This window comes from Micromonas commoda, chromosome 3 (assembly GCF_000090985.2).
Source record: "Micromonas commoda chromosome 3, complete sequence".
NCBI lineage: Eukaryota > Viridiplantae > Chlorophyta > Mamiellophyceae > Mamiellales > Mamiellaceae > Micromonas > Micromonas commoda.
In genome coordinates, this window is record NC_013040.1 from 1,567,218 (window position 1) to 1,585,161 (window position 17,944).

Genomic DNA, 17,944 nt, shown 5'->3' on the forward strand with positions numbered 1-17,944 from the left:
GAAGCGAGCCAGTGTGCCGAGCAGCTCGGGTCGCGGTGACAAACAGAACCGTTAACTGTCCTGACCCCACACGGCCGTCGTCACAGTCCACGCGCGCGCGTCTCCATCCGTCGGCATGCGCTTCCACGCATCCATCGCGTTCGCGACGATCCTCGTCGTCAGCTTCGCACCGGGCGTCCACGCCAACAAGGGCAGCGCCGTGTGCGGCGCCTACCTCCCGGTCGACTCGGCCATCCTGGCTGACCCCACGGCGTCCCCCCTGGACTACTCAGCCTGCAAATACGGACACATGAGCGTGAACGATCCGTCCCCCGCGGGCGAAGGATGCTTCAGTAAGCCCGGAGGGAAGTGCGAGCTGTGCACGCGCGCGCAGAAGTACGGAGACGTGCGCAACCACACCTGCGCCTGCATAACCGAAGCTCAGCGCACTAAAGTCCGCGACAGGATCAAGGACTCGCGGCTCGCGCTCGGTGGCGTGCTGCTCGGGATGGGCGCCCTGTGGCTGGCGCACTCCGTTTGGGTGATGACGGACGAAGACCGGGTGGAGAGGTGGGGCCTCGGCAGTCGCGACGGGTGCGGGCCGGGAACGTACAACGCGGTCAACTTTGTTCAGTTCATCTTCCTGCCCCTCGCGCTGTGCGCCGCGGGCGCCGCCGTCGTCGGCGTGTACACCCAAGACGACTCGAGCTACTTCAACGGTTGCTGCATGGGATACGAGACGTGTACCGTGTGAGCGACGGTATCGGCGTGATGGAGCGGTCAGACGATAGCTTTAGACGATCGTACCGTCGAACCGACCGACTTTTTAAAATAAAGGTATTATACCCGTCGTCAGCGCGCCGCCGCGTGCCAGTACCGCACCGTCCGGTCCACCCCGCACGACGCGAACCCCACCGCCCCGTCGCGCGTCCCCGGCCTCCACCTCGCGCTCACAACCTTATCCACGTGCCCGCAGTAGCACCCGCGGGGGGTGCCGTCACGAACGACCTCGGCGCCTTCGTCGCCGTACTCCGCCACGTTCGCGTTGACGCCATCCGCCGCGTTGACCACCACGCATACGCCGTCAAATCCCGCGGTGAGCAGGAGCTTACCGGACGGGTCGAGGTCCACGCTTCGACACTCGCCCTCGTGGAACCTGTCGCTCCACACCACCGCCGCCGCGGAGTCGTCGTGGGCGTCGAACGACGACGAGGAACTTCTAGACACATTTCCAGAGATGTCCGACGACGACGCGAATCGCAAATCGAGCACGGCGACGCCGCCGTCGGTGTACCCGACCGCGACCCGCTCGCCGCGAACGCTCAGCGCGCTCAAACGCGTGTGACGCGCGCCACCCGCGGCACCCCGCGCGTTCAGACGCAGCGTCGGCGGCGCACCCGCACGTACGTCCCGAAGGTCCCACACGCGAACTTCGCCATCCGCAGACGCCGTGGCGGCAAAGTTTTCCGTCGATCCGCTCACGCCCGCGAACGAGCCCCAGTCGGCGCACACGCCGACGATCTCGCTCCCGTGCGCCCTCAGCGTACGCGTGCACGTCTCGGGCATCGCACGGACGCCGCCGAGGTCCTGGCCGAGGTCCCAAACCCTGGGCGAATAGTCCCCGCCACCGCCGGAGACGACGGCCGTCGGGTTTAGAAACGCGACGCCTCGCACGGCTCCGCCTCGATGCGCCCGAGGGTTCACCTTCGCCGAGCCGTTACCAGCCGTTACCAGCCGCAACGAATCGGCGAAATCGTCGGACCACCGCAGCGAAGTCACGCCCACGCTCCCGTCGTTGCCGCCCGTGGCGATGAGCGAGTTGTTCGCGTCGCCTCCCCACGCGAGCGCGTAGATGGAGCAGTCGGAGTGAGCGCCGTGGACGTCCCGCACTCGCGTCAGCGTCTTACCGGCGCCGGTGCAGACGTGGAGGGTGCGACCGCTCGTGGCGCACGCGAAAACTCCTCCGCCCGGGGCGCCCGGATTCGAACCGTGCACGTTCGTGTCGACGCAGTTCACGCCGCACACCGAGTCCCCTCGCGGGTTCCACGCCAGGCAACGGATCCCGGCGTCCGCGTCGGCACACGCGGGTTCTCGATTCGGTTGGTAAAACACCGGCGGCCGCGTCGGATCGACGGCGGCGTACGCGCCGATGCCGTCCTCGACTTTAAAGTCGTCGTCTTCATCCTCGTCCTCCGGGTCTGCGCCGCCGAAAGCCTCAGCCTCAGCCTCAGCCTCAGCCTCAGCCTCCGCGACGAACGCTAAGCCGTCGGCGACGAATTCCGCCTCTTTCGCAGTCTCCTCCGGGGTCACGTCCCACGCCGGGTCGGCAAATTCCTCGTCCGTTCCGTCCTCCCGCGCGTCGACCGCCTTTGCGGTCCCGATCGCCGCCTCCCGCGTCTCCTCGGGCGCGGCGCCGAGACCCTCCGACGAACCGGCTCCGCCCCCGCCCCCGGGCGTCGCCCCCGGGTTCCACGAACGGCCGAGCAACCCCGGTCGCTTGATGCGCTCCAATCGCTCGATCGCCGGGAAGGACGTCACCGCGATGGAAGCGCGATTCGGACACGCCGCGGCGAGGCTGCGCGAGACGAACGTGGGGAGCGTCCCTCTGAGCTCGCACCCTCGGGGGTGCTTCGCAGATGCGGAGGTCGCGTCCACGGGCGCGGCGTTCTCGTTCGACTCGCGTCGTCGCCGCTCGCGAGCGAAAAACCTGTGGACGCCGTCTCCGCCACCTCGCGGAGTCGAACCCCCGACGATCGCCAGGCGCTCGAGCAGTCCCGCCGACCGGGGCAGCCGTCGGCCCGACAGCGACGACACCTGCGCGGCGTGTGCGACCGCGTGTCGCATCGCCGTCTCCATCACGCGCTCGTGATCGCGCCCGTCCGGAATCGAGCCGTAGACCTCGCGGAGTTCGTCGACGCACGTGTCGAACGCGGCGAGGCGCCCGCGGCTGGGCGTCCACTCCGCGTACTCCGGATGCTCCGTCACCGCGCCGAGCGTGCAGAGGAAGCACAGATCGTTGAATTGCTTCGGGTCCTCGACGTACGGTTCGAGCGCCGACAGCGCCTTGACGAGCCTGTCCGCGACGTCTCCGCCCTCCAGGGAGACGTCGCCGTCGTCTCTGAACGACATCGCGGACGTATCGGCGGCATCGAGCGTTTCTAAGAACGCCTGCCTGCGCAGCGCGCCGAGCATGCGTCGATGGTTGACCCGCGGGTGGTTGACGGTGGGCGCGATGAAAGCCTCGGCGGCGGGCCAGTCGCCGGTGAGGCAGAGCCGGCGGAGGAACCCGAGGTCGTCGCCGAGCCGGTCCGCGGCGGGACCCCGGTGCCTGCGATGTTCGAATCGGTGGGTGACGGGGCGCTGGTCAGTCGTCGCGAAGGCGGGGAGCCTTGGGAACTTTGAATCTCATCGAGCGAGACGGTCCGCAGGGGAGGTGCCGTGTGTTTGGACGACGCCCGGTCGCTCACCCCGTCTCCTGCTCGAGCGCGCACAGAGTCTGCGCCAGGCCCGCATCCTCGAGGAAGTCGTGGAGCATGTACACGACATCGTCCCGCCACCCCTCGGGCAGCGGCGGCAGGCTCACCGTCATCGTCGACGACTGAAACGTTGTGAGATTGACCGTCGTCGACATTGACGAGAAATACGAGTGCGTGACACCAAAACTACACTGAAACCACTCGTAAACACACAAATAGGCCATTAACACCAATTACAAACCAAACACGCACGAGCATCATCAAAGGTGCAAATTTGGAGCGAACGCGTCGAAAACCCAACACGTCGCGCAAATAATTGATTGGCGCAGAGTAGCGCGTCGCTCACCAGCCGCAAGGACGTGAAGGGAGTCCTCTCGCGGATATCGAAGACAGGCCACGGGCGCGAGCCGACGCGTCCGGCACACGCGGCGAGCTCGAGGCAGCAGCCTCCAGTGCATGAGTCGTGCGATACGGGAGTCGAAACGCATCGCCCTCGCCGCCGCACGCACGTTCACTTATCGCGAGATGTCGCAGCCCTCGGCGGGGGTCGTCGTCGGCTCGCCCCGCGTCGCGGCGCTCGCGCGCGCCGGCGCCGCGCGCCACCTCCAGACGACCGAATCGAACGCGATGCTTCGTCGGGCGATCGCGAGCCACCGCGCGACTCCCGCGCGGCTCGTCGCGGGAGCTCGCCGCCCGAGCGTCCCTCCCTCGGCGGCGGTGCCGTCCCGCTCGTTACTCGCGTCCGCAATCTTCGCGCGTCCCGGCGCGTCGCTCGGCGACGCGCGGTCGGTCACCCCGCGCCTTCGCTCGTCGATGATCGTCCGCGCCGACGGTAACGCGAGCGGCGCCGCGGGGGCGCGAACCGCCCAGAAGCGCGGCAACGCGACCGCGAGAGGAGGAGGAGGCGGGGGCGCCGGCGACGATTCGTCGCGAGGAGGAGGAGGCGGGCGGGGCGGCAGAGGCGCCGTCAACGCGCGGGGACGAGGCGGCAGGGGCGGCAGCCGGGGCGGCGGTCGCGGCGGCGGTCGCGGCGGTCGCGGCGGTCGCGGCGGCGGCGGTCGCGGCGCGAGCCCCAAGCGGCAGGGTAACCCCAACCGGGGCGGCACAGCTGGCGGCGGCGCCCGCGGCGGTAAACCTCGACCGGCTAAAGATTACGTCGTCCCAGCGGAGACCCGATCCGGGAGGACGTTCCTGACGAAGCGCGACCCCTTGGGCGCGGACGGCGAGGCCATGAAACTCGCGAAGCAGACGTACCAGAACATGTGCACCGCGCTGGCGATCAAGCGGCAGCACGTCAGCTTCGACGCGCACGGCCCGCCGCACCGCAGGGTGTTTAGCTGCCAGCTGGCCATCACCGTTCCGGATTCGTGGCGGGAGCTGGGGATCCTCGGTCGGAGCGGCGACGCCGTCGCGAACGCGCGCGCGGCGGGCCCCGACGGCGTGGGCGCCGCCGCGGTCGTCGACGGGACCGGCAAGCACGCGGGCGAGCGAGTCACCGAGATTTACGGCGGCGGCTTGGACTTCAACAAGGCGCAAGCGCAGCGCCTCGCGATTCTCGACGCGTTTCGATCCATCAGGGCGGCGAGCGCGGGGGCGATCGACCCGCACGATCCCCCGAATGTCGTGCGCATGGTCAAGGACGCGCTCAAGGCGCAACAGAAGGAACGCGCGGACGAGGGCAGGCTCATGCTCGAGCTCGTCAACTCGTCCAGACCGAGCGTCGAGTACAAAGCCAAGGGCGCCCGATGGGAGGCGACGGTGTCCGCGTACGTGGACGGGGGCAAAAAGGTGGAGAGCGTCGGCGTCGGTTCCGGGAAGGGCGAGGCAGAGGACGCCGCGTACGGCGCCCTCGTCGACGGCGGCGTCCTGCGCGCGGTCGTCGGCGCCGGAAGACACGACGCGTTGCGCGAGTTGGTGGAGCGTTCGCCGGGGGGCAGCGTCGCGGCGCTGCGCGTCCCGCCGCTCCCGGACGACGCGATGTACGCGCTGATCGAGGCGATGGGGACGCCGGAGGACCACGACGCGCGTATGCGCGCGTGGAGGGAGGCGGAGGAGCGCGCGATGGAGCGGTACATGCTCCGAGCCGAGGAGGAGGAGGAGGCGATTACCGACGCAAACTCAAACTCGAACTCGTCGGGGGGTACCGCCGCCGACGCCGTCGACGGGGGATACCGCAGACGCAAGGAGGCCACATCCGGCGCCCCCGCGAGGAGACCCGTCTTGGACGAAGCGACGAGGCGGGAGGTCAACGAGCGCTTCGTCGCCGAGGAGGCGGCGCGAGCGATGGCCGCGGATGCGGACCCGGACTCGCCCGAGGCGAAGATGCGGGAGACCCGCGACGCCCTGCCCATCGCGAAGATCAAGGCGGAGCTCTGCGAGGCGCTGCGAACGAGCCCCGTGGTGGTGGTGTCCGGCGGTACCGGCAGCGGTAAGTCCACCCAGTGCCCGCAGTACATTCTCGAGGACGCCATCAAACGCGGCGTCGGTCCGGATACCCGAATCATCGTCACGCAACCGCGACGCATAGCCGCCGTCTCCGTCGCCGAGCGAGTCGCTTCGGAGCGCGGCGAGCGCGCGGGTAACTCGGTCGGTTTCAGCGTGCGTCTGCACGGGTGCGCGCCGAGGGACGAGGGCGCGAGCGTCGAGTTCGTGACGACGGGCGTGCTGCTCCGGCGGTTGATGCGGGATCCGGGCCTGCGAGGCGTGTCTCACGTCATGATCGACGAGGTGCACGAGCGCGACATCAACACCGACTTTTTGCTGGTGCTCCTGCGCGCGCTGCTTCGCAAGCGCCCGGAGCTCAGGGTGGTGCTCATGTCCGCCACGCTCGACGCCGAGTCGTTCTCGGATTACTTCGCCAGGCGCGGCGGCCTGGATTGGGGCGAGGACGGCAAGGCGCGGTCGAACGTTTTGGACGATTCTTTCGCGTCGACCGACGTCTCGTCTCGAACCGCCGACGCCGGATCCGCCGCGCCGTTGCTCTCGGTGCCCACCAAACCGAGGCACCCGGTCGAGATGTTCTACCTGGAGGACCTCGCGTCCGGCCTGTGCGACGACGACGACGAGGACTGCGAGGAGGACTGGGAGTCCGCGACGTCAGACGTGGATGATTTGGAAACCGATCCGGACAAGCCGGAGACTCTGCTATCCTCCGACGAGTCGCAAAAGCCGCCGGAGTTTGCGCTGGATAAGCTGGGCGAAACCCTCGCGAGGGCGCTGCTCGAGGCGCAGGACGAGCTTCTGGAGCGCGAGCTGGAGGAGGCGCTCGCCGAGGAGCGCGCGGCGGACGCGCTCGAAGCCGACGAGGACGACGACGACGACGAGGACGATGACGTGGACGATGACGTGGACGAGCTGAGCGAATGGGAGGAGCTCGAGGTCGAGGTGGAGGGAGGCGGGTCGGTAAACTCCACGCGCAGGGTGAAGGGGCGCAGCGGGCGGCTCGCGAACAGGGTCCGAACGCTGCGACGCGCGGTGGAGATGCGCCGAGAGGGTGGAATCGCGGTGACGTCGAGATCGGCGAGGCAAGCCGCGAGGCGCGCTCGAAAGATGTCCGGGGGGGGAGGAGGCGGAGGGAAGCGCGGCGGCATCGCGGACAAGCGCGAGCGCGAGGAGTTGGTCGTCGCGCTCGCCGCGGAGGTTGCCGCGCAGGTCTCCGCCGCGGAGCTCGCCAAGGGCAGGAAAGGCTCGGTGCTCGTGTTCCTCCCGGGCTGGGACGAGATCAAGGAGGCGATGAAGACGCTCGAGTCGTTGCCAGCGGAGCAGTACGACTCGCTTCAGGTGATTCCCCTGCACTCGCAGGTGCCCCAGGAAGAGCAGCAGCTGGTGTTCAACCCGGCGCCCCCGGGAAAGATCAAGGTGATCCTCGCCACCAACATCGCCGAGTCGTCCGTCACCATCGACGACGTCCTCGCCGTCGTCGACAGCGGCTTGGTCAGGGAGATGAGCTACAACCCGGAATCGGCGATGAGCACCATGGGCACGGTGTCCACGTCCAGGGCGTCCGCGACGCAGCGCACCGGCCGCGCCGGCCGCGTCGCCCCGGGTGTGTGTTACAGGCTCTACTCCAGGGCGATGTTCGAGGCGATGCCCGAACGGCCGACGCCGGAGATTCAACGAACCGCGCTGGAGGCGACGTGCCTGCAGACGTGCTCGATGACCAACTCCGGGGTCCAGGCGTTCCTGGCGGAGGCCATGGATCCGCCCGCGACGGAGACGGTGACGCTGGCGATGGAGCGGTTGAAGACGCTGGGCGCCATCGCGGAGGTTGACGGATCGATTCTCGAGAGGGCCAGGCGCCGGGCGGAGGCGGAGGAAAACGCCAACCTCGCCGACCCACCCGACCCCGAATCGTCGTCGGTGGAACCCTCTCCGGGCATCAAGGAGGTGCTCACCCCGCTGGGCAGCCTGCTCTCGCAACTTCCGCTGGATCCCGCCACCGGTCGCATGCTCATCATGGGGGTGGTCACGCAGTGCCTCGATCCGGTGCTGACCGCCGCGGCTTGCATGTCCTCCAGGGATCCCTTCATCGTCCCCACCGGGATGCGCGACGAGGCGCAGCGCGCGCGGCGGTCGTTCAGCGAACGATCCGACCACCTCGCGGTCCTGAGGGCGTACGCGGAGTGGCGCGCCGTGCTCGCCGAGGAGGGATTCGACGGCGCGTGCCAGTGGGCGAGAGACAACTTTTTATCGATCCAGGGCTTGCAGAACCTGACGTCGCTCCGGTCGCAGCTCCTGGACGAGCTCGTGCGCACCGGGCTCGTGCGGAGGGACGATCTCGGGTACGATAGACGGAACAGGGAGCTGCGGGGCGACGCCGCGGTCAACAGACACGCGGGTAACGAACCGCTCACGCTGGCGGTGCTCACGACGGGCCTGCCGGGAAATCTCGCCGCCCGCCGATCGATGGCGCACTTCGGAGTCATGCGCACGCGTCTGGAGGAAAACGCGGGGCTGCATCCCGCGTCCGTCTCGTTCGCCAGGGCGCCGCCCAAACGTCGCAGCGAGCTCGCCGCGCTGCCGCAGTGGTTCCTCTATCGCGAGATGGTGTTGTCGTCGCAGGTGTTTTTGAGGGACTGCAGCGCGGTGAACCCGGAGCAGCTCGTGCTGTTCGGGGGCACGAAGATGGCCCCGCCGCCCGAGGTGGCGTTCAGTCCCCCGGCTCCACGGGATCCCGACGCCCTCGACGCGACCCCATCCGGAGCGCACGCCGAGGATCAACATTCGGATCAACATTCGGATCCCCAATCGGCGGGGCCCCAATCGTCCGCGAATGCTCCAATCGCCCTCGCGAACGAACCCATCGGAGCGGCGGTGCTCGACGATTGGATCCTGGTTCGATCGACGTGCGCGGACACCAGCGAGCTGCTCGTGGACGTCAGGCGCGAGCTCTACGCCGCGCTGGCGCACAAGGCGATGGCGCCCCGGCGAGAACTGAGCGACGAACAGCTCGCGCTCGTCGACGCCGTCGCCGCGACGCTGCACATCGTCGAGAACAGGGACGGGAAAACGCTCGAGGCGTTACGACGCCGCGAGGGGCCGCGAAGGGACGCGGGCGGGTTCGAGAGGGACGGCGGCGGGTTCAGGGAGGGTGGGGAACGGACGGGTCGGGGCCCGGCTGGTTTCGGGTTTGCGAGGCGAGGCGCGAGGGGAGGCGGCGGCGAACGTCGCGGGCGGCCGGGTTTCGGCGATAACAGGAGGAGCAGGGGCGGGCTGAGGCGCGACGGGGACGGGAACTTCGTCAGGGAGTTCGGGTCGTCGTCGTCGGGGAGGGGCGGCGGCGATTAGTTCCGTCACGGCGTTCGTGTTTTTACGCAGCAAAGTCGAGTGTTCACGCTTGGCGCATAAATCTCATTATTTTATATCGCCGACGCCTCATCAGGGACTTTTTAGTTGGAACTCGGCCAAAACCACGTGGTTTTTTGGGCCGAATTTTTGAGGGCAGACCGAGCAAAAATGACAAATAAATTCCGCCTTCAATCCGTGAATATCCTGACTATTTGCCACGTACTCCGAGATGTCGAAATAATGACGTGGAATAGATTTTTTCTCTGATGAGCTGGCGCAATTTATTTTGCAACTGGCAGACTGTTTTCCATACGAATGTTTCTCAAATCATTTGCAAAGTAATCATGGGAAATCCAAAATATCGGATCTCTTGATTTTTGTCCCCCGGCAGTGTCCCGTCCCCACAACCGGGTTCAGATTTTCCGTGGACACCAATGGCCTCGCAGTCATCCCGTTTTGCTTTTTCCCATTTTCAGCGTGAGGCCACCGACAGGGTCAACCGACTTCCAAAACTTCGAACGCCACACGATAATCAGTGTGACAACAATACGGAGTTGATCTCCAGTTTATTGTTTGAGTCGAGTTGCGTCGCGTATTTCCAAGAGTCGAATGTGGGCGCAGGCGGGAAGGACTCGGCACAGACGACGCGCGCGTGCGGGCGTGTGAGGAGCCTCAGAGCTCATTCGACCCGTCGTATCCCTTCATCGGAAACGCGGACGACCAACCGCGGCGCGTGAACCCGCCCGTGCCCCCGGCGCCGCGCCGATCGTCACGCGATTCCCGCGGGGGTCGGTTCGACAGATTCGACACGCCCCCCTCTCGCCCGGCCACTGAGCGCGCGAAAGGACGCGTCGGTCGGACCCGGAGCGCCTCGTCGCGCGGCGAAACGAGCCGTAAGGTTCGCTCCGCTCGAGGTTCCTCGCGGGTGATCGCTCGGGGGCGTCGTTAACCGCGCGTCGACCGGCCGCGCGGCGCGTCAATCGCGTCCCGCCCGTCCTTTCGCGGCAACGTGGGGAGATCGCACTGGCAGAGCAGCATCTTGCGAAGTTTGACGTCGGGTCCCGCCCTTCCGAGCGCGAAACATGTGGGGTAACTTCTGCGCCGGGCGCGGCAAGAAGAACAACAAGCTCGACAAGATCCTCGGGGAGGATCCCTTCGAATCGTCCTGGGCCGAGCAGGTGTCGCTCATCAACAAGGCGATATTCCAGGCGCCCGCGCCGTCGTACTCGAAGAGGTGAGACCCGCGCACTATTTTCTCACTGAACCGCACTGCGGGAAATTGTTCCCTTTCGCGCCTTTTTTCCCGGCGAGCGCGCCGTCGCGAGGGTGCCGCGACGCGAACGGTCCGATCGCGCCGCTCTCGCGCCCTCGCGCTCGGCTCGTCCGCGAGGTGACGACTGTCGCGCGTGATCGCACCCGATTCCGGCCGCGAAATCGCCGCGCGCGGACGCGCGAGCCGCCCCGTTCCCATCCCACCCCACCCTCCCCACACCTCGATCCGGGCTCGCACCGACGTCTAGACGTTGTGATCGAGAAAAAAAGAACATCTCCTGATCCGCAATTAACCCCCCCCTCTCCCTCGTGATGTACCTCGCAGCGTGCACCCGTGGTCGCCCGCCGACTGCGTCTACCTGGACAGCATGAGCGGCTACCACTTTCCCGCCGTCATGGTCCGGTGCAAGCGCGCGCCCGCGACGCGCGCCATCCTCCACTGCCACGCCAACGCGTGCGACATCGGCCACATCTACGAACTGTGCCAAAGAGACGCCGAGTGTTGGCAGGCGAACGTGTTACTCGTCGAGTACCCCGGGTACGGCACGTCACCGGGGGTGTCGTACGAGCGGAGCGTGGACAGGCACGTGATGTGCGCGTACGAGTACCTCGTCAGCGATCTCGGGTACAAGCCCGAGTCGGTGGTGCTCTTCGGGCGGAGCCTCGGGAGCGGTCCCGTGTGTCGATTGGCCGCTCGGTTGCAAGACGAGGGCGAGCGCGTGGGCGGCGTCATACTCCACTCGCCGTTCATATCCGTCAGGGAGGTTGGGATCTCGCTGTTGGGGCAGGTGGCGAACATCATCAGCGATCGGTGGGACAACAGGACGCCGCTGAGCGCGCTGCGAAGCAAGGTGCTCATCATCCACGGCGCTTCCGACGAGGTTGTCCCGTTTCGACACGCCGAGGTGCTGCGCGACGTTCGCAAAGCCAACGGTTTGCCGTGCGTGTTTCACCCCACGCAGGGCACGCACAACTACTTCAGCTACTACCGCGATTACCTGCAACCGGTGGAGAACTTCCTCGGCACCCTGGACACTAACCGGGGCCCCGTCGCGACCCCCAAGCCGCTGCCGCCGCTGCCCGATCCGCTGCCGCACGCGAAGTTTTCGCGCGCGCAGGTGCGGGAGATGACGGAGCGGCGCAAACGGGCGAACGCGCAGGAGCAGGAACGAGCAGCGCGACGTGCCGGAATGGGGGCGGCGAGCGTATCGTCTTTGACGAGGGACGTCGCGGGTCTGATGCGCGCCGGGGACTCGGACGACGGCGACGAGCGCGCGGGTGGAGGATCACGCGGTGTCGGGTCGAGCCGGCCGACCAGCCGACGATCTCCAAATTCGACGTTGGAGTCGGCGCAGGCTCTGGACGGCGGCGCGGGCGGCGTGAACGGCGCGGGGTACTCCGACGAGGATGCGCCGGTGAAGTGGAGCAAGAAGTCTGGCGACGGCGTGGGCGCGAGGCGGACCAAGGGCGCCATGGCGGGCGCCATCGGAGGGAGCGCGATGGACGGGGGGACGCCGCGTGGGCCGAATTACGTCCCGGGAGGCGCGTCGCCCGTGGCGTTCATGTCGCCGGGGCGGCCGAGCGTTACGATCGTGCCGGCGTCGCCGAGTCGCAGGAGCGCCCGGTCGCTCGGATGACGGGGACGAGCGCGTACGAAACGCCGCCGCGCGCGTGACGCGAAACGCTGTGCGATGTATAAACGAATCAAATCTCAGTTACTTTACGAAGAGACGAACTCTTGACGCCGAAACGAACGCTCGCCCGTCATTCTCTCTCTCTCTCTCCCCTAAGACGGATCACGCGATGAGCCTGAGGAGCTTGCCGGAGAGCTCGAAAGACTTGCCGGTCTCCTCCAGGCACCGGTCCTTCTCCTCCCGGCTCCATTTCTCCGCCGCGTCGTTCAGCTTCGCCTTGGTTCGCGTCATCATGGCGTCCAGACCGCCGGGCTTGTCCCACCGGTAAAATTGGAGCTCCTTGCCGTCGAGGATCATCTCGCTCACCTTGCGGCCGATCATGCGCCCGCCCGCGCTGTGCGCGAAGTACACGTTGTAGAAGTGGCAGATGAACTCGGGCGGCGACGTCTTCGAGATGTCGCGAAGGAACGACGCGTACTCCGCGCCCGGGCCGTCGGCGACTGGCGCTTCCATGCCGTACGTCTGGCAGAACCACTCGATGTCCTTGGCGAGTCCCTCCGCGCGCTCCAGGCCGGTGTCGACGAAGTCTCCGTACATCGGGGACGCGCCCGACGCGACGATAGCCTCCATGGCGTCGTAAACCGCCTTGGACTCGACGAGAAACCTGAGGTAGCCCTCCCTCGTGGGCTGCCACTGCGCCATCGGCTTGGCCTCCTTGGCGGGTTCCGCCTTTCCCTCCTTGGGCGCCTGCTCGCGCGTGTGCATCCTCATGGCGACGAAGCGCATCTCCTCGACGAAGCCCTTCTTCTCTCCGGGGCGCCGATCGCCCATCGCCGCGCCGTGGCCGTGGCCGTGCGCGGTCGCCGCGCCGCCGCCGCCCGCCGCCGACTCGCCGTGGCCGTGGCCCATCTGCGCCCTAATCGACGTCGTCGCGTGCCTGGACGCGGCGGGCGACGACGCGCCGCGCTTGGCGCCGGTCTTGGTGGGGACGCGGCGTGCGGTGTACGCCGCCGCAGGACTGAGGCACGCGTGCGAGGTGGACATCCTCTCCGTGTTTCGACGGGTCTCGTGGGGGGACTCGGAAGTGCCGAACGCGTCCGATGAAGGTTCAAGATAACACGCTCACCAGCGCGAAGGGAAAACTCGCTCTGCGAAGGGAAAACTCGTGCGTCGACGTCACTCGGGATGTTTGGGGTTGTTTGGCCTGAAGGTCCGACCATCGCTCGAGCGATGAAACCGACCATTTTTCCCTTTCCTCGAGCGGCTGTGTCCGGCCGGGGGAATTCCGGAACCGGAAAACGACGGTCTAACGGTCAATTGCGCTCCCGCCAAAATTTAAACCGCGAAACACGAGTTCTCGCGAGCCGAGCTGTCCTCCTCTCGATGGGTCAATCGGATTCTGGCTGAGTTGTGTGCAGGAAATGGAAGCCACATCGAGAGGAGGGCTTTGAAACTTCCAATGACCGAGCGTTATCTGATTTTGGATGAAATTTAAATTTTTGGCGCCAATTGTCGTTGCGCTTTTGAGCTTCACTTTTTGATTGGGCGCGCTTTTCACGATACGCTTTGTCCGACTCTCCGAATTTTATATGGCGAGTTTGAACCCTGAATAAACCGTGGAGAGTGTGATACGACTTTTCCGAAACGAATCCCCGAGATATTTTCTCTTTTACGAAATATCTCGTTCTTTTTCCGAAACGGGTCGGTCGACACAAAACAGGAATCTCGGAGTTGACCCCGTGACCACGTCGCCCGAGGTCTCGGCCACTCGTGGTGCGCGTCAGATTACGACGCCGGGGCGGGTCGATCGGGCACGATGGCCGACGTCGACGCCGCCTTGGCGTTTCTAGCTCCCGATGAGACCGGTGCGTACTCACAGCGTCCGATCGAACGCGCGCGCCTCGACGCGCCGGCGCGCGCATCTCTCGGCTCGGAGCTCGCCTCAGATTTTTTCAAAGTTTTGAACCCCGCGCGTCGCCCGCTCCGTCCGCGCTGACCCGTGCGTATCTCCCCGCGTATCTTCCCGCGCAGGCGCGGCGCTGCTCGCCAGGGTACTGACAGATCCCATGCTGACGGGGATTCCCTTCGTGGACGCGCACGGCGCGCTGCGGCCCGGCCAACTGCTCGAGGTCTGCGGCGTCGGCGGCAGCGGCAAGACGGAGATCCTCATGCAAGCCGCGGTGCACGCGGTGATGCCCCGGAAACGCGGCGGCGTGGCGTTCGGGGGATGCGAGGCGTCCGTCCTGCTCATCGATCTCGACGGCAAGTTCGACACTCTGCGCCTCATCAAGATCCTGACGGCGAAGATTCGCGACACCGTCGACGAAGCATCCGCTCGCGCTTACTCGACAGCTGTGAATGAACGTGATGGCTCGAGTCAGCATAATCCGTTCCCCGGGTTTCACCCTTCGTCGTCGCAACGGGAACGGCGCCCCGCCGCTGACGCGCCTCGACGATGGGATCACCCGTACGGCCACGACGAGGGCCCGCCCCCGAAGTCCGACGCCGATAGATCCGCCCTACGGGACAGGGTGTACGTGGAGTGCATGGGACGTTTTCAGACGCTCCGGTGCCACTGCTCGCTGGACTTTTTAAAGTCGCTCGCCGTGTGCGAGCGCGTGTTCGCCGAGCGGGAGCGCGCGGCGAGGGAAAACGAGTCGCTCACGCCCGATCCAACCCCACCCGATGACGTCTCCATCCACGGAGGACGAGTCGGAGGAGCGTCTTCGGGAGTCCGTCCTCCCGGCGGCTGTCGCAGGCTGCTGCTCGTCGACAACGTCGCCGCGTTTTACTGGCTGGATCGCGCGAGCCGAGCCGAGCAAGGCGCGCCGCTGAGCCTGCGCGCGGTGCACCACGCGTCCGCGGCGCGGCTGATGGAGCTCAGCCGACGGTGCAGGGCGCCGATCATCGTGACCAAGGCGACGTCGTCGTCGGAGTCGTCGGGCGGCACAGCTAAACCGGGTCGATTCGACGCGGGATTCAACCGGGGCATGCAACGCGGAGTCGTCCCGCCGGATCGCGCGAGGGAGCACAGGGACTTCCTTCCGCAGCAGTGGACGAGCGCGGTGACGCAGCGGTTGGTGCTCGACGTCGAGCGAACGGACCCGGGAAGTTCGATTCCCGGCGGCGGCGGCGGCGGCGGCGGGGGCGGGGGCGGCGGGGATCGGCGGGGGCGGGTCGTCGCGAGCAGGTTCGAGGGCGCGGGGGGGTACGGCGTGGCGTTCGCCGCGCGGTGGGAGCTGCCGCGTGGGAGGCCCGGGGCGCGGTACGTCGTCGGCGATCGCGGGATACAGTGCCGATAGACTTAGTTAGACGTAGTTAGCCAGTCAACGACACATCGCGATTCGTTCAAAAGTAAGATACGATTACAACAGTCGAGCCGCGCCGCCGTCGTCGCGACTCGTCGGTAAAACTTGCGTGTTCGAGCGACCTCCTTCGGTCGATCCCCAAAGAGACGGGCGAGCCGAGAGCTCGCGCGGCGCCCACGCGGCGACGAATCCTTCGTCGCCCGCTTCGACGCGCGAGTAGTTTCTCGTCTCTCGGCGCTCCCTCTCATCACTCACCCTCTTCACCCCCTCCTCACCCGTCCCAGAAAAAGAAACTCAAATCACACCGCCGCCGCCACACCCACTCACCCACAAACCGTAGCCACCCGCGCCGCCGCCGCCGCGTGATACGCGTCGCGGCGCCACGCGACGCGGGTGGCTTCCCAATCCGACGTCGATTCGATTCAAACTCATCCACGTGCGCGTTCTCGAGGTCCAATCACCACCGCTCAGCAGTACACCGCCGTCCCCGCGGAAAATTCCATCGGCTCGTCGAAAAACCCAGACGCGTCCAGCGGTCCCGTGGGCGACGGCGTGAGAAACTCTCGCCCGTCTTTGCCCCCGTCGCGCAGCACGCCGTCGCCCACGTCGCCGCCGTGCACCTGAATGGCTCCCGGCATCGCGGAGATGACGGTGCCGACGTCGAACGCCCCGGCCATCTCGTAACCCATCCCCGCGTTTTGCGTCGCGTGCGCCGCGGGCATCGCCTCCTTGTACAGCGCGAGAATCTTGGACATGATTGGACCGAGCTCGTCGCTCTGGTAGCCAGCGGCGACGGCGAGCTCGTTTGGCCACACGGGGTAGATGTTCAGCTGCAGTCGTCCGGTGGCGATGATGGCCGCGGCGAGCTTGGACGCCGTGGCGGTCGCCGCCAGGTGCGCATCCTGCAGGCAGATGCTGTGCAGGTAGCAGCACAGCTTCTGGAGCGGCGCGGCGCACTGATGCGTCCAGTGCCGATCGGGGCCCACGTCGTCGTGGGGAAACGTGCCGCCGTCGGTGACGGCGAACAGGGACTCGAGGAAATGCGCGGACACCACCGTCGCGAGATCCCATTCGAGCTCTATGAGCACTGCGGAGTTACAGGGAGTTACGTGGGGTGGATCGTCGTCAGTCGAGCGCTCGCGTCGTCGGCCTTCGTGGCGGAGTAAGTTTGTTTTTTGTTTGAAACGAGCGATGCGGTTAGGGGCCCGAGGGCTTCGCGGGGTCGGGGGAAGGTGGCACGCACCCGCGAGCTCCATTTTCTTGATGATCTCGCAACTGTACACGTTGCTGGCGCATTTGCGAAGCTTGGGGAGGGACGGAACGTCCTGCTCGACCTCCTCGTATTTGACTGCGGTCGCGGGGCGGAGGCGGGGATCGTCAGGGAACAGATGCTTCACGAGACGACATTTTTTTTGGGAATCGGGAGGCGGGAGGGCGGCGCGCAATCGCGCCGCCAGGTCGAGGAGATCGAGCGATCGAGCAAAAGGGGCGACGTGGATCGGTAGATCGTGAGTGGATCTGCCGATCGGCGCGACGGCGCCGGATCGATCGCGCCACTGCGTCGATGGCGGCGCCGCCAAAGCCCACGACCCTTGGCGTCGAAAAGTCGGCCCAGTGAACCAACCGGGAGAACGCTGGGGAGAAAAAATTGTCCGGCCGGACACTTACCGGCAACCTCCAGGCAGCACATCGCCACCAGCTGGAGGGAGGTCTTCGGGACGTTAACCTTGCTCAGCACGCGATCCTGCGGCGGGTTAGAGGCGATGGATCGTCAGTTTGGTGAGTTCAGAGGCGTTTTGGGGCGTCGAGGGCACAAACCCGGGGTCGCGCGCGCCGCGAGCGCGGTAGAACGGGTGGTGGGTCGGGCCGGGATCTTAAAAAAGAGCTCACCATGTACTGCACCGCGAGGTCCGCGGTGGTGGGGCCGAACCCGAAGTCAGCGCACACCTCGAGTATCCACTCGATGAGCGTTGTGCGGTACTTCATGTGCCGCGCGGTGTTGGGGTCGAGCCTCCATCGCTGCTTGGTCCGCTCGCGCTCGCGCAGGGTCTCGAGCACCTCGCACCAGACGTTGCACGGCGTCGCCGAGGCGGGTGTGCAGTCGCCGAATCGCTCGCAGAGCTCGGCGAGGGTGGTTCCCCGGAAGGGCGACCGCAGCGCCGGTCGTCGCTCCGCGGCGAGCTTGGCGGCCTGCGCCTCGTTGAGCTCGCGCTGCCTCGCGCCGAAGCCGGTGGCATCGGGCAACGTCTCGTTGTCGCTGATGAAGAGATCGTCGTCGCTGAGCGCGTCCGTCTCGAGCCAGTCCGCCGAACCCGCGGGCTCCGGACGGACATCGTACCCGGACCCGCAGTCCATCGCGGTCGCGGTGCTCGCGGCGGGGCCGGAGTGAAGGGAGTCCTCGTCGGGCCGGATCGGGCGAAACCCGAAATCGACCGCGCCGAACATGTTGGCCATGGTGTTGTCGAACGTCGCCGAGCGGTGCGTTACC

General features: G+C 66.7%; 7 protein-coding genes across 7 annotated transcripts; 4 read left to right on the forward strand and 3 right to left on the reverse strand.

The window, feature by feature from the left end:
• Positions 1-115: 115 nt before the first annotated feature.
• Positions 116-733, forward strand: MICPUN_57382 (predicted protein; the record flags this gene model as incomplete). The annotated part of the gene is made up of 1 exon (XM_002500676.1): positions 116-733. One exon carries the CDS (start codon positions 116-118, stop codon positions 731-733), a length of 618 nt encoding a protein of 205 aa, XP_002500722.1.
• A 38-nt stretch (positions 734-771) lies between these two features.
• MICPUN_57383 (hypothetical protein) lies at positions 772-3,679 on the reverse strand (the record flags this gene model as incomplete). The annotated part of the gene is made up of 2 exons (XM_002501109.1): positions 772-3,307; positions 3,447-3,679. The coding sequence occupies 2 exons, from the start codon at positions 3,677-3,679 to the stop codon at positions 832-834; spliced, it is 2,709 nt and encodes a 902-aa protein (XP_002501155.1). The 3' UTR covers positions 772-831.
• A 2,098-nt stretch (positions 3,680-5,777) lies between these two features.
• Positions 5,778-8,576, forward strand: MICPUN_65643 (predicted protein; the record flags this gene model as incomplete). Its single annotated transcript, XM_002500677.1, has 3 exons — positions 5,778-6,382; positions 6,980-7,718; positions 7,839-8,576. Coding segments are annotated over 3 exons (2,082 nt in total), but the record flags the coding sequence as incomplete, so codon positions are not given.
• A 2,306-nt stretch (positions 8,577-10,882) lies between these two features.
• Positions 10,883-11,553, forward strand: MICPUN_80274 (predicted protein; the record flags this gene model as incomplete). The annotated part of the gene is made up of 1 exon (XM_002500678.1): positions 10,883-11,553. A coding segment is annotated over one exon (671 nt), but the record flags the coding sequence as incomplete, so codon positions are not given.
• Positions 11,554-12,200: 647 nt separating this feature from the next.
• HY1 (heme oxygenase) lies at positions 12,201-13,221 on the reverse strand. The gene has a single exon (XM_002501110.1). It carries the CDS (start codon positions 13,190-13,192, stop codon positions 12,311-12,313), a length of 882 nt encoding a protein of 293 aa, XP_002501156.1. The 5' UTR covers positions 13,193-13,221; the 3' UTR covers positions 12,201-12,310.
• A 743-nt stretch (positions 13,222-13,964) lies between these two features.
• Positions 13,965-15,450, forward strand: MICPUN_57387 (XRCC2 DNA recombinase; the record flags this gene model as incomplete). Its single annotated transcript, XM_002500679.1, has 2 exons — positions 13,965-14,013; positions 14,180-15,450. The coding sequence occupies 2 exons, from the start codon at positions 13,965-13,967 to the stop codon at positions 15,448-15,450; spliced, it is 1,320 nt and encodes a 439-aa protein (XP_002500725.1).
• A 43-nt stretch (positions 15,451-15,493) lies between these two features.
• Positions 15,494-17,910, reverse strand: CYCD2 (predicted protein; the record flags this gene model as incomplete). Its single annotated transcript, XM_002501111.1, has 4 exons — positions 15,494-16,543; positions 16,700-16,804; positions 17,125-17,200; positions 17,347-17,910. 4 exons carry the CDS (start codon positions 17,908-17,910, stop codon positions 15,924-15,926), a joined length of 1,365 nt encoding a protein of 454 aa, XP_002501157.1. The 3' UTR covers positions 15,494-15,923.
• Positions 17,911-17,944: the final 34 nt, after the last annotated feature.